Raw genomic sequence first — 14,054 nt, 5'->3', positions numbered from 1 at the left:
AGCGAGGCACCCTGGGCCCCAGGGACTTCCCGCCCGCCCCCTGGCATCTTCTTGCTCCTTCCCCCAGCAGTCAGGGAAGTCCCGGACACTGAGGAGGCCAGAAGGAAGGCGGAGCCCAGGGACGGGGTCGCAGAGGCTAAAGCAGCAGGCTCTGGGGGGAGGAAGGCGTCGCTCCTCTGGGACCAGCCGGGCAGACGGCCAGCAGGCCCTGGTCAGAGGCCCCTCCTGATTTGCTGCGTGATCCAGGGCACGTACGTCTGGACGCGAGCATAGACCCCGGGACGGTTTCTCACGGCACAGCTGTCGCCCCAGCTGACCACTCCCACCAAGTGCCAAGCACCCGTCGTGTTGCAGACCAGAGGGCCTCCGGAGTCGCCCTGAGGAAGGAGAGAGAGCACTGAGCCCCGGCTGGGCTCCAGCGCGGGGTGGGGGCCGGGATGGGCTGGGACTCACCTGGCAGGAGTCCCGGCCCTCGGTCCCCGCACACAGCATGTCGTCCTGGATGATCTTCCTGCCCGCCAAGCGGTGGCTGGTGGCGTCATGGTACTGCTGGTCACAGACGGCGTTCTCCACCACGCTCACCGCCACCTGCTGCAGACGGTAGGGCGGAGGCAGCAACTCTGGGGGAGAGACGTGACCGGAGGCTGGAGCGTGGCCCCCGCTGTCGGCCGCGAGCCTGCTTTCCCGCCCGGATCACTACCGTGGGGACCCCAGGGTGCAGGGTTCCCATCTCCCTCTAAATCCCTAAGACCCGGAAGGTGGATTCTGCCTTTAGTTGGAAAGACCGGAAAGAAAATGCGGGGGGAATGGGGAGGGTTTCTGCCCGCCCCCCCAATATCTTCCTATAAGTTGGAAAAAATCTAAGAATATGAATTTCCTCGTCACAGTGTTGGGTCCCGAGCTCAGTTGTGCCTCAGGGACCCTCCAGCCTCTGGGGTCGGATCTCCCGATTGGGGCGCACACGGGGTGGGTGGGGATGGTGTCGGGAGGCGATTCCTTTCCAGAACCTGCAGACGCCCACCCGCCAGGACTTCTCCGTGTGGCAAGGTCGGGTAATGCCTCGCGGGGCCCCGACCCCTCCCAACCCCACCCCGTACACACGGTGCACCATGACGGTGCCCCAGCCGGTCACCCAGCACTCGTCCTCTGGGGTGACTTCAAGCAGGGCCGACGGGAGCTTGACAGGCCTGACGTTAGCCGTGTATTTCACAGAGTGTGACACCTGGAGCAGGGCCACGTCCGCACCCAGTTGGGCGTTGATGTAGTCGGGGTGGACGATGACTTGGGTCACATTCAGCAGCGTCCTCCCGCCGTAGAGGTACACGTCCCCGGCATGGATGCGGTAGGCTGCCGGGTCGGCGTCCTTCCTGGGGTCGCAAAGAAGCCATGGAGGCGGGTCCTTCGAGGGCGGCCCCCTCCGCCCCGCCTGGAGCCCGGATTCCCACACCTCCTGATTCACCCAGAGCTAGATGGCAGCGAGCAGGACTCACCGGTCGATGCAGTGGGCAGCGGTCAGCACCCACTGGGGGTGGATGAGGGAGCCCCCGCAGATGTGCACCCAGGAGGCCCAGTTATAATTGTAGACTTTCAGGCTGACCTGCCATGGCCACTTCCCCTGGGGGGCACTGTGACCCCCGACGATGCCCACCAGCTCGTTTCCTGGGAGGGAGGCTGGGAAGCAACATGAGGGGGGAGGGAGGCCAGGCCTCGGGGCCCGGGGCCGAGCCCTGTCCCCACCTAGGCCTCCCCCGAGGGCACAGAAAGACAGCTCCAAGGCCCCCAAGTGACTGGAACTGGAGACAAGGTTACAGGAGCCTCTGGGAAGGGAGGACTCCCGTGGGGTCAGGACTCACCTGGGCTCCCCATGACGCAGGTCCCCGAGAAGAAGGGGGTCAGAAGCAACAGCCACAGCATCTGCGAAGAGAGAGGGCACGGAGGGACAGCTCAGGGCCGGAGGGGGCCAGGGGCCTCTGCAGCTGTGCGAGAGGGGACAGCGCCCCTACCTTGCCAGGCTCCACGTGTCTCTGCTCTGGGAGCCCCCGAGGTCCTTTATGTTTTGGCCACAGGAAGTGGGAGGGAGGCTTGGGCAGTGATCCACTTGGGGGAGGGGGGTGGAGGATGGGAACGAAAGGCAGCCGGGTGTCAAGCTGAGGCCGGGGGCAGCTGCCACCTGGATACGCTGTCCCCGGCCCACGCCCCACCTGAGACTCGGCCGCCCTCAGCCACGCGGACTGGCCCCCGCCAGTGTCTCCAGCAGAGGAAGATCCCCGCACGCCCCAAGGCAGGCTTCTACACCCCCGGAGGCCGGGGAGGCACCCCTCCTCACCCCCAGCTCGGAGCACGGGTCCCCAGGCCTCAGGCATGTGGTGACGCAGCGGGCAGACCTTCTCCCCCAGGGCGGGCGGACTCCCAGGGCAAAGGACACCTCCGCCCCGGCCACCGTTCCTACTTTGGGCGCTTCCAGAAGGAGGGAGGCCTTTGCTCCTCTGAGAACGCCACCGAGCATCAGCAGAGTGTGTTCAGGGGGGTGGGGAGCTGGTTCCCCATCACACACCCGGGAGGCCAGACTCCCACCCTGGCCGCCCACCTCCGGCTGACTGTGCTTCGGACGACACGTCTGAGCACCAGAGGCCGCAGAGCCCATGGCAGGCCCGGCCCGGGGCGCTGTCCACCCACCCTGCCCCGCTTCCGGCCAGTGCAGTCACGTCTCTTCCCAAGCGTTGGCCCAGCCGTCAGGGCCATTGACGGAACACTGCACGTGGCACAGGGTCCCCATCCCCTGGACTCTGCCCCATCCTGAGTGGACAAACCCGGCTTCACAGCCCACCTTCCCAGCTGCCACCAATAGCACCCATCCAGGTGGCCTCCAAGGGGGCAAATGACGCAATTTTTGTGGCAAGTCACACGGTGTCCCCTAAAGCTCCCCCTGATGCTGTATTGAGGCATGGGGAGGGCAGAGATCCATGGTCTGAGATAGGTTCCTTCGACACCACCCAGGAGAGTTGGGTGTAAGCATACGGCTCCTTCTACATCAGCGAATCCAATCTACATCAGGGACCCTGAACCCTGTGAGCCCCTTTTTCCTTCCAGCTTGGGGAAGCAGCCAGCCCTCCAGCAGCTTTTGGGACCTGGCTGTGCCACCAAGGGTAAATGTCTGGCTGTCCACATGCTGCCAGCCTTGCTTTAGCAAATGTCAATATGAGCAGCTGCTGTATGGGGGATTCTCCTCCATTGTGATCAGGGCCTGGGACAACACATGACGAGAGAGAGAGAGACAGGAGTGCCCTGTGCTCCTGGACAGGGCTGCATGCACAGAGCAGATAGCCTGAAGCCTGGGGAGAGGTGGACAAAGAGACAGGAAAGGAGAGAGAAACTGAATGAGTGATAGGGGAATGGGGCAAGACCGAGAGAGCGAAAGGAAGAAACACAGAGAGGTTGGTTAGAGAGAAACAGAAACAAAGGGGAAGTACAAGGAGAAAAGTGGAGACCTGGTCCAGGTATGTGGACGGGGCGAGATGGGCCAGGGGAGAGGGGATGTGTGAAGTGGCTCTGAGTGTTGGGGCAGAAAGGGCTGGTATCATGGGCATCATAGTTTCATGACTCTAAGACTCCAACATCCCTGGGGCCAAGCGCTGCAGAGGCCATTGCAATTGAAAAGATGGGCATCTGTCAGTTCTCCTGGAATTGTGGGGCTCAGCGTTATGTTCTGTCATGGAGAAGGATGTCTTCAGGGAGAGTGTGCTGCTCTTTGGCAGGTAAGCTCCAGAGCCCGCCCTGTGGGGAGGCGTCCCGGGGTCATCTGCCTCACTGCCCCAGGCCCTGTGGGATTTCCCCCCTCCCGCCACCAGCTGGCGTTCCTCATGTTCTGAACCCAGGCACGAGGCATCGTGTTGCCCCCAGGTCCGGCAGTCTGGACCTGGCAGAGTTGAACTGCTGATATTGATAAAAAGTGTTTGACAAGAGGGTCCATATTCTCCCTCTGGAACGAGCGGTGTGCATCCAAATCGTGGGTTGCTAGCCTCCTGTCCACAACCAATCTGAGGATTCCAGAAGGTAGGTGAACCCTTTAAAACACCATAGTCTTCTCTTCCGTCCTTCAAAGACAATTCCTTTTCCCAGCTTTCTTTTCATTTTGAAGCGATGGCAATTACTAATTGAAGGCATGATGGTCCTGTAGAAAATTGACCTACATGACTGATGGACATGATTTCATCCATCCGTATCCCTAAAGCACATTTCATTGGAAATATAAGCCACGGATGCATGTCGTAAATTCACAACAGATGTGCAGCTCCCTGTAAGTTGCATGCTGACCTTGTCACATATGTGTCATCAGATATTATTAGTGACTTTTCAGATAAGCTCTAAACATCAAGATGGTCATGTTAGAGAATCTGGTATAGATGGAATTTCACAGATTCTAAATTAGGAATGACTTTTCATTTTTAATGTTTCTTTTTTTTCCTTTTATGAGAGAGCCCGAGCTGGGGATCGGGGGAGAGAGTGGGAGATACTGAATCTGAGGCAGGCTCCAGGCTCTGAGCTGTCAGGACAGAGCCTGACGCGGGGCTCAAACTAATGGGCTGCAAGATCATGACCTGAGTGGAAGGCGGACGCTTAACCAAGTAAGCCACCCAAGCGCCCCAGGAATGATAGCTTATTGGCAAAGAAAGAGAAATTAAAGATAGCATAAAGGATGTCGACTTTTAATTGAAATATTCTTCACATATTTGTTGTATTCGTTTTAGGCATACATTGTAGTCCTTCCATATGTCTATAAATTATGTTGTCCTTAAGCACAAGTGTAGCTATCCTGTGAAAGCATGCAACAGTATTATTACAGGATGGACTCACTTCCATTGGCTATCCCTTGTATCCCTAGGCTCATTCATTCCATAGCTGGAAGCCGGTCTCTCTCTCTCAAAGGTGTCCATTCTTTATCTAACCTACACACATAGGTGGTCAACACCATTGCCTCTTGTTCAGCATGTGTAATTTGGCGGTCTATTTTTCTGGGAACATTGCTTAAAGCATTACAAATGATGTCATTACGTTAATAAATTCGGTTTCATTCTTCACTCACAAGAAAGGAGAAGGAAAAGATTTCTTTGTGTCCCAGGCCCTGTCACTAAGACCCTTCCCAATGTGGAGAACAGGCGGGGTTGCCCAGAGCACCTTCGGTCCCTCAGCTGAGCCCCCAGGGCCTTCAACATTGCAGGAATTCCCATGGTGGCCAGCAGAGAGAGCTCGAGCACCACAGACCTGGAGGGGAGGGGCGGGTTCCTCTGCCTGGGCAGTGATGGCCAGCAGAGGGCGCACCATCGGCTTTTCTGACCCAGGACACCTCAGAGCAGGAAGGGTCGCTGTTGCTCCCAGAGGACTCAGGGCCTCTGCCGCTGCCCCAGGACAGAGAGTAGAGCTGCCTTTCCAGCGCGTTCTGCCGCCCACCCCAGGGGAGACCTTGGGAGTTTTGCAGCAACTTGGCATCTCCTGAGTCGCCAGAGAGGAGCTGCCTTGTTGTACTGAGTGCTGAGGAGGGGACGCTGGGTGGCTTCCCTGGGCAAGCTGGTTGCTGGGCAGCACAGGCCCTTGCATTTTCTGGGCTGTTCCCGTGTTTCATTCCTCCCCTTCCCGGACAGTATTTGAACAAGACATATTTTACTGAAGGACTCGTGGATTGCGGGGTCCCACGACATCACCTCATCGATGCAGTCGATGGTTTGTTCCAGATTCAGGCTCGTTTCCGGGAAGAAACCCTGACAGATGTTGAGAAGCACGGGAACTGTATTTCTTTAGGACATGAATACAAGAAATGCTCGTCTCAGGACCTTCTAGAAGAATGAGCTGGGACCCAGTTTCTGCGTCCTGCTGGAACCAGAGACGGAGGTAAGGGCACAACTGTCCCCCACATCATACATGCTTTTTTAAAAATTTTGTGGTTATTTTTCCAACCTAGTGAAGTGATTGAAAACTACAGAAAACCTGGTTCGTACCTGTCATTAACCTTAGGTTATCTTTTAATTTAAATTCCAGTGAGTGAAGACCCAGTGGAATAGTTTCAGGTGTGCAATATAGAGTAACCCTTGCACTCGTCACCTGGTGCTCATCCCAGGTGCACTTCTTAATCCCCAGCAGCTGTTTCACCCATTCCCCACCTCGCTGTGGAAGCCCTCAGTTTGTTTCCCAGTTTGTCACTGTGTCCTTCACTCCCCCCCCCCCCTTTGTTTTGTTTCATTTTCACGTGTTAGTGAAATCACCTGGTATTTGTCTTTCTCTGACAGGCTTTTTTTCACCCAGCATAACATTCTGTCGCTCCTCCACCTCGTGGCAAATGACAAGATTTCCTGTTTTTATGGCTAAATAATATCACATTCCATATACTACATCTCAACTTATTCATCAGTTGATGGATGCTCGGGAAGTTTCCGTAATTTGGCTGTTGTAGAAAATGCTGCTGTAAACATCAGGGTGCATGTATCCCTTTGAAGGATTATTTTTGTATTCTTTGTGTAAATACCTCGTGGTGAAATTGCTGGATCGTAAGGTAGTTCCATTTCCTTTTTTTTTTTTTTTTTTTTTTTTTTTGGTGAATGTCCGTGATGTTTTCCAGTGTGGCTGCACCAGTTTGCATTCCTTCCCACAATGCAAGAGGGTTTCTCTTTCCCCACATCCTTGGCAACACCTGCTGTTTCATCCTTCATTGATTTTAGTCATTCTGATGGATGTGATGTGTTATCTCGTTGTACTTTTGAATTGTATTGTCCTGAAGATCAGTATTGTTGAACATCTTTTCACATGGCTTTGGCCATGTGTATGTCTTCCTTGGGAAAATGTCCATTCGTGTCTTCTGCCCATTTTTAATCTGATTTCTCCTTTTTTGGGTGCTGTATGACTTTATTTGTTTTGGACACTAACCCTTAATCAGATGTCGTTTGCAAATAGTATCCTGTAGGTGTTTCAGTTTTGTTGATTATTTCCTTGGTGACAGAAGCTTTTTATTTTTACGAAGTCCCATTATTTTTGCTTGTGTTTCCCTCCACTCAGGAGCTATATCTACAAAGACGTTTGTACAGCCAATGTCAACTAAGATACTGCCTGTGTTAATTATCCTCTGGGATTTTTCTGGTTTCAGGTTTCACACATAGGTCTTTATCCATGTTGGATTTACTTTTGTGTATGTTGTAAGAAGGTGGTCCGTTGTTGGTCTTGTTTTGTTTTGCACGTTGCTGTCTAGTTTTTCCAAAACCATATGTTGAGGAGATTTTCTTTAAGTTTATGTATTTATTTTTGAGAGACAGAGAGAATGCAGAAGAGGGGCAGAGAGAAATGGGGACTGAGAATCCCACACATGCTCTGCACTGCCCTGAGATCATGACCTGAGCTGAACCCACAATCACACGCTTTGCAGCCACCCACGTGTCCCCAGACTATCTTTTTTTTTCCATTTGATATGCTTTCCTGCTGTGTTGAGAATTAATTGACCATATAGGTGTGAGTTCATTTCTGCGTTTCCGTTCTATTGATCTCTGCGTCTGTGTCGTTGTTGTTGTCGTTGTTGTTGATGTTGTTGTTGTTGTTGTTGTTGTTGTTGTTGTTGATGTTGTTTTTTGCCAGGACCATACTGCTCATCTCAGTACAGCTTTTTAATACAACCTGAAGTCTGGAATTGTGATGTCTCCAGCTTTAGTTTTCTTCTTCAATTTTGTTTTTGCTGTTTGGGGTCTCTAGATTGGAGCATTCACTCCATTTGCCTTCAAAGTAATGATCGATACGTACGTACGTATTGCCATTTTACTGCCTGTTTGGCTGTGGTTTCTAATGATTTTCTCTGATCCTTTCTTGCCTTTCTTTCATGTTTTGATTATTTTCGTTAGTGATATAGTTTGATTTCATTATCTCTATTCTTAGCATATTTATGATTGGTTTTAGCATAGGGTCACTGTCAGGTGTTTATATAACCTCTTCTGCATTTGGCAGTTCATATTAAGTTGATGGTCATTTACTTTCGCACCCATTATTTTCTCCTCCCTAGGTTTTTGGTAGAGGTTATTACAATTCAAATCCATTTCTCTGAGTTCCTTAACTGATTTTTTTTTTTTTGCAGACATGTTCATTTTTTACTTGATTTGTGTCTTCTGTCTCTAAACTGTCACTGTTGGTCTCTCCTTTCCACTCGAAGAATCCCTCTTAACATTTCTTGCAGGACGGGTTTAGTGGTACAAACTCCTTTAGTTTTTGTTTGGAAAAGTCTGTGTCTCCTTCCATTCTGAAGGATAGCCTTGCTGGATAGAATATTGTTGGCTGCTGATTTTTCCATTCAGCACTTTGAATATGTGATGTCGCTAGCTTCTGGCTTGTCGAGTTTCTGTTCACTAATCAGGTAGCTCGCCTTATGGGTCTTCCCTTCTGAGTTAAGGTCTTTTGTCTTGCTGCTTGTAAGAGTTTTTCTTTACTGTCACTGTAATTTGCAAGTTTGGTTACAATATGTTTGTGTGTTGGCCTGATTTTGTTGATGTTGATGGGAGTTCTCTAGTCTCCTGGATGTGGATGTTTGTTTCCCTCGCCCAATTGTTGCATCCACACGACTCCTGAAACAGAATGCTACAGGCACCAGTGACAGTTGCAACAAAGTTTATTACAATGAGAGGCAAGGCTGACCAATCAGGACCAACACTCTTGACAAGAGTGTGGCCAACCGATCGGGACCAATACTCTTGTTAAGAGTGTGGCCGACTGATCAGGACCAACACTCTTGTTGAGAGTGTGGCCGACAGATCGGGACCAACACTCTTGTCAAGAGCGTGGCCCCGAACAGCTGGGATACAGAGTTTTTAAAGCCGATCACATCGTGTTATCGTTATCTGGGAACAGAACGGAGAAACAGTTCCCAGATGAGTTAGAAACAGTTATCGAATGAGTTGATTATTTTAGACTTTCTGCCACTAAGTTTCAACCAGTGGATCTCCTTGACCTTGTCTCTGATGCTCTTTTTGAGGTTTTGTTTCCTTCATTGGTAAAGCCTGATTCACAAGAGTATGAAGTATGATTTACAAGAGTAAAAGCAAGGTTGTTATCTTTTGACCTTCAGGGTCAGAACCAAGTTGTTATCTTTCAAGCTGAGCGTTAGCCCTACAGTACAATGTAACCCTTACATTTCCCCCTTTTCTTGTCAGTGAATCAATCCCTTGATTCATCATTAGGAACTAAGGGGACATAGTTGGACCTAATCATAATTTTTATTTTCTCAACTCGCCTTTTGACAACTGTACTAATCGATTGATAATGCATGGGCCAATAGTTAACCCGAGAAATAACAATAGCAGTGGCCCAGCTATGGCGGTGAGCAGTGATATGAGCCAGGGGGACTAAGAGAATAAACTCTGAGCCAGTTTTTGTTCTTGATCCCTGTGTCCACATTTATAAAGTCCCCCATGAGTCCCCACACTTACCATTATATAAACCCAGAAAATTTAACCACCAGCCATGGCACCTTCGGTTATCCAGCCTTCCTGGTTCTTACCTAGAGCCGGAAGCCCAGCCCACTTAAGATTTCCCAGCACCGGTACTTTAGACCCGGCCTCCATATTGCCCCTTTTCTTGTCCAACATCTTTCTTTTTCTACTTTCAACACACCTGTCTCCTACTTTCTGGTTCCTTCTCTAAATTACACACTTTTCCTGCCAGGCTTAGCGTCTCCTTCTCTCCCGAGACGAAGTGCCCTCGGTGGCTTGGTGTAGAGGCATGGACAGCCATGGGGAGTAGGTGACGGTGCCTAGCGGTGGAGTTAAGACGCCCACCGTCTGCCGGCCACAGGCGTGCAGCTCCAAACACGCAGCCACATTGGGCTGGCCTGGGCACAACGTGGGCAATCCCTCCAGCGACCTATGCAACCCAGCCTGTATGTGAACTTGGATTCCTTCCTTCCCTCATCACCAGCGGCTGCACGTTGATGTCACAGGAGGGTGGGAATCACAACCTTTATCTACTTTAAACAGTCACACATCTCATCAACAGTCTTAGCAGCATTACAACTTTCACAGAGATTTTCTTTCCTTGCTTCTTGGTGACAAAGGGGTAGAGGAAGGAGATGGGGCACAGACAGATAGTGCCTCTGCTGCCCTGGGAACGGAGGGCAACCCATAACCCCAAACCGAACACAGGTTTAACTCTGCGGGATTGTCCATTTGAGCCACCTGTGTCCTAGAGTCATGAAAAGCTCGGCAGATGGGCAGGGATGTTCCATTCACAGCTTTCATCCAATTCAACAAAGAAAGCCATTGTCTTCCTCCAAGGAAGGGTTCAGGTCTGAAATGGTCCCGGATTTACAGGCTCCTGGAGCAGGAGAGCGTCTCTCTTTTCTCCAGCACTCCCGTCACCCGAGTGCCACGGGGAAGAGTATCTTACCTTCAGGATCCTGAAACCACTTTTGTCCCGGCATCTTACTTCCCCCTTTTCTTGAAATTCACTCCAAATCTTTAGGAGTGTAACTGGGCTCCGGTGGAAGCAAGGGCTCTGTCAAGATCGGTAGCTCCAAGGCACTTTTGACTTGTTTCTTCCAAGTTTTAGGGCTTTTGTTACTGCGATGAGCTCTGTGTGCTGGGCTGAAGTTTCTGGGGGAAGGGTCTGTTGCCATAAAACTTCATGGTCTGTCATCACTGCAGCACTGGCATACTTTTGCCCTTGAAATACAAAATTACTGCCGTCTGAAAACATGCTGATATCACGGTCCTGTAAGGGAATGTCTCTCCCAATCCCGAGCTTCTTCCCAGGGGTCGGCAGAGCAATCCGCAGAAAGGGCCCTGTTGCAGACCTTTAACTTTCCCGGCCAATGCACCAAATGTTGCATCCACACGACTCCTGAAACAGAATGCTACAGGCACCAGTGACAGTTGCAACAAAGTTTATTACAATGAGAGGCAAGGCTGACCGATCGGGACCAACACTCTTCACAAGAGTGTGGCCGAACGATCGGGACCAACACTCTTGTTAAAAGTGTGGCCGACCGATCGGGACCGACACTCTTGTCAAGAGCATGGCCCCGAACAGCCAGGGTACAGAGTTGTTAAAGCCGATTACATCGTTTTATCGTTATCTGGGAACAGAACAGAGAAACAGTTCCCAGATGAGTTAGAAACAGTTGCCAGATGAGTCAGAAACAGTTATCGAATGAGTTGATTATTTTAGACTTTCTGCCACTAAGTTTCAACCGGTGGATCTCCTTGACCTTGTCTCTGATGCTCTTTTTGAGGTTTTGTTTCCTTCATTGGTAAAGCCTGATTCACAAGAGTATGAAGTATGATTTACAAGAGTAAAAGCAAGGTTGTTATCTTTTGACCTTCAGGGTCAGAACCAAGTTGTTATCTTTCAAGCTGAGCGTTAGCCCTACAGTACAATGTAACCCTTACATTTCCCCCTTTTCTTGTCAGTGAATCAATCCCTTGATTCATCATTAGGAACTAAGGGGACATAGTTGGACCTAATCATAATTTTTATTTTCTCAACTCGCCTTTTGACAACTGTACTAATCGATTGATAATGCATGGGCCAATAGTTAACCCGAGAAATAACAATAGCAGTGGCCCAGCTATGGCGGTGAGCAGTGATATGAGCCAGGGGGACTAAGAGAATAAACTCTGAGCCAGTTTTTGTTCTTGATCCCTGTGTCCACATTTATAAAGTCCCCCATGAGTCCCCACACTTACCATTATATAAACCCAGAAAATTTAACCACCAGCCATGGCACCTTCGGTTATCCAGCCTTCCTGGTTCTTACCTAGAGCCGGAAGCCCAGCCCACTTAAGATTTCCCAGCACCGGTACTTTAGACCCGGCCTCCATATTGCCCCTTTTCTTGTCCAACATCTTTCTTTTTCTACTTTCAACACACCTGTCTCCTACTTTCTGGTTCCTTCTCTAAATTACACACTTTTCCTGCCAGGCTTAGCGTCTCCTTCTCTCCCGAGACGAAGTGCCCTCGGTGGCTTGGTGTAGAGGCATGGACAGCCATGGGGAGTAGGTGACGGTGCCTAGCGGTGGAGTTAAGACGCCCACCGTCTGCCGGCCACAGGCGTGCAGCTCCAAACACGCAGCCACATTGGGCTGGCCTGGGCACAACGTGGGCAATCCCTCCAGCGACCTATGCAACCCAGCCTGTATGTGAACTTGGATTCCTTCCTTCCCTCATCACCAGCGGCTGCACGTTGATGTCACAGGAGGGTGGGAATCACAACCTTTATCTACTTTAAACAGTCACACATCTCATCAACAGTCTTAGCAGCATTACAACTTTCACAGAGATTTTCTTTCCTTGCTTCTTGGTGACAAAGGGGTAGAGGAAGGAGATGGGGCACAGACAGATAGTGCCTCTGCTGCCCTGGGAACGGAGGGCAACCCATAACCCCAAACCGAACACAGGTTTAACTCTGCGGGATTGTCCATTTGAGCCACCTGTGTCCTAGAGTCATGAAAAGCTCGGCAGATGGGCAGGGATGTTCCATTCACAGCTTTCATCCAATTCAACAAAGAAAGCCATTGTCTTCCTCCAAGGAAGGGTTCAGGTCTGAAATGGTCCCGGATTTACAGGCTCCTGGAGCAGGAGAGCGTCTCTCTTTTCTCCAGCACTCCCGTCACCCGAGTGCCACGGGGAAGAGTATCTTACCTTCAGGATCCTGAAACCACTTTTGTCCCGGCATCTTACTTCCCCCTTTTCTTGAAATTCACTCCAAATCTTTAGGAGTGTAACTGGGCTCCGGTGGAAGCAAGGGCTCTGTCAAGATCGGTAGCTCCAAGGCACTTTTGACTTGTTTCTTCCAAGTTTTAGGGCTTTTGTTACTGCGATGAGCTCTGTGTGCTGGGCTGAAGTTTCTGGGGGAAGGGTCTGTTGCCATAAAACTTCATGGTCTGTCATCACTGCAGCACTGGCATACTTTTGCCCTTGAAATACAAAATTACTGCCGTCTGAAAACATGCTGATATCACGGTCCTGTAAGGGAATGTCTCTCCCAATCCCGAGCTTCTTCCCAGGGGTCGGCAGAGCAATCCGCAGAAAGGGCCCTGTTGCAGACCTTTAACTTTCCCGGCCAATGCACCAAATGTTGCATCCACACGACTCCTGAAACAGAATGCTACAGGCACCAGTGACAGTTGCAACAAAGTTTATTACAATGAGAGGCAAGGCTGACCGATCGGGACCAACACTCTTCACAAGAGTGTGGCCGAACGATCGGGACCAACACTCTTGTTAAAAGTGTGGCCGACCGATCGGGACCGACACTCTTGTCAAGAGCATGGCCCCGAACAGCCAGGGTACAGAGTTGTTAAAGCCGATTACATCGTTTTATCGTTATCTGGGAACAGAACAGAGAAACAGTTCCCAGATGAGTTAGAAACAGTTGCCAGATGAGTCAGAAACAGTTATCGAATGAGTTGATTATTTTAGACTTTCTGCCACTAAGTTTCAACCGGTGGATCTCCTTGACCTTGTCTCTGATGCTCTTTTTGAGGTTTTGTTTCCTTCATTGGTAAAGCCTGATTCACAAGAGTATGAAGTATGATTTACAAGAGTAAAAGCAAGGTTGTTATCTTTTGACCTTCAGGGTCAGAACCAAGTTGTTATCTTTCAAGCTGAGCGTTAGCCCTACAGTACAATGTAACCCTTACATTTCCCCCTTTTCTTGTCAGTGAATCAATCCCTTGATTCATCATTAGGAACTAAGGGGACATAGTTGGACCTAATCATAATTTTTATTTTCTCAACTCGCCTTTTGACAACTGTACTAATCGATTGATAATGCATGGGCCAATAGTTAACCCGAGAAATAACAATAGCAGTGGCCCAGCTATGGCGGTGAGCAGTGATATGAGCCAGGGGGACTAAGAGAATAAACTCTGAGCCAGTTTTTGTTCTTGATCCCTGTGTCCACATTTATAAAGTCCCCCATGAGTCCCCACACTTACCATTATATAAACCCAGAAAATTTAACCACCAGCCATGGCACCTTCGGTTATCCAGCCTTCCTGGTTCTTACCTAGAGCCGGAAGCCCAGCCCACTTAAG

At 50.4% G+C, this 14,054-nt stretch overlaps 1 protein-coding gene across 1 annotated transcript; it reads right to left on the bottom strand.

Moving 5' to 3' along the window:
* Window positions 1-212: 212 nt before the first annotated feature.
* LOC122209474 (serine protease 29-like) lies at window positions 213-2,012 on the bottom strand. Its single transcript, XM_042921342.1, has 6 exons — window positions 2,004-2,012; window positions 1,854-1,914; window positions 1,491-1,671; window positions 1,102-1,367; window positions 454-620; window positions 213-377 (listed from the first exon to the last, which is right to left on the bottom strand). Exons 2-6 carry the CDS (start codon window positions 1,912-1,914, stop codon window positions 213-215), a joined length of 840 nt encoding a protein of 279 aa, XP_042777276.1. The 5' UTR covers window positions 2,004-2,012.
* Window positions 2,013-14,054: the final 12,042 nt, after the last annotated feature.

The sequence above is a fragment of the Panthera leo genome, chromosome E3, assembly GCF_018350215.1.
Source record: "Panthera leo isolate Ple1 chromosome E3, P.leo_Ple1_pat1.1, whole genome shotgun sequence".
In the NCBI taxonomy this organism is placed as follows: domain Eukaryota; kingdom Metazoa; phylum Chordata; class Mammalia; order Carnivora; family Felidae; genus Panthera; species Panthera leo.
Note: the sequence above shows the minus strand (reverse complement) of the source record. Positions and strands in the feature narration are given on the sequence as shown.

Excerpts from the sequence above, each read along its gene's own strand:
- LOC122209474 (XM_042921342.1), bottom strand. The coding sequence starts at position 1,914 with ATGCTGTGGCTGTTGCTTCTGACCCCCTTCTTCTCGGGGACCTGCGTC. Across the intron at positions 1,672-1,853 it reads CTGCGTCATGGGGAGCCCAG|CCTCCCTCCCAGGAAACGAG; the intron begins GTGAGTCCTGAC and ends GTTGCTTCCCAG. Across the intron at positions 621-1,101 it reads GGGCACCGTCATGGTGCACC|AGTTGCTGCCTCCGCCCTAC; the intron begins GTGTGTACGGGG and ends TCTCTCCCCCAG.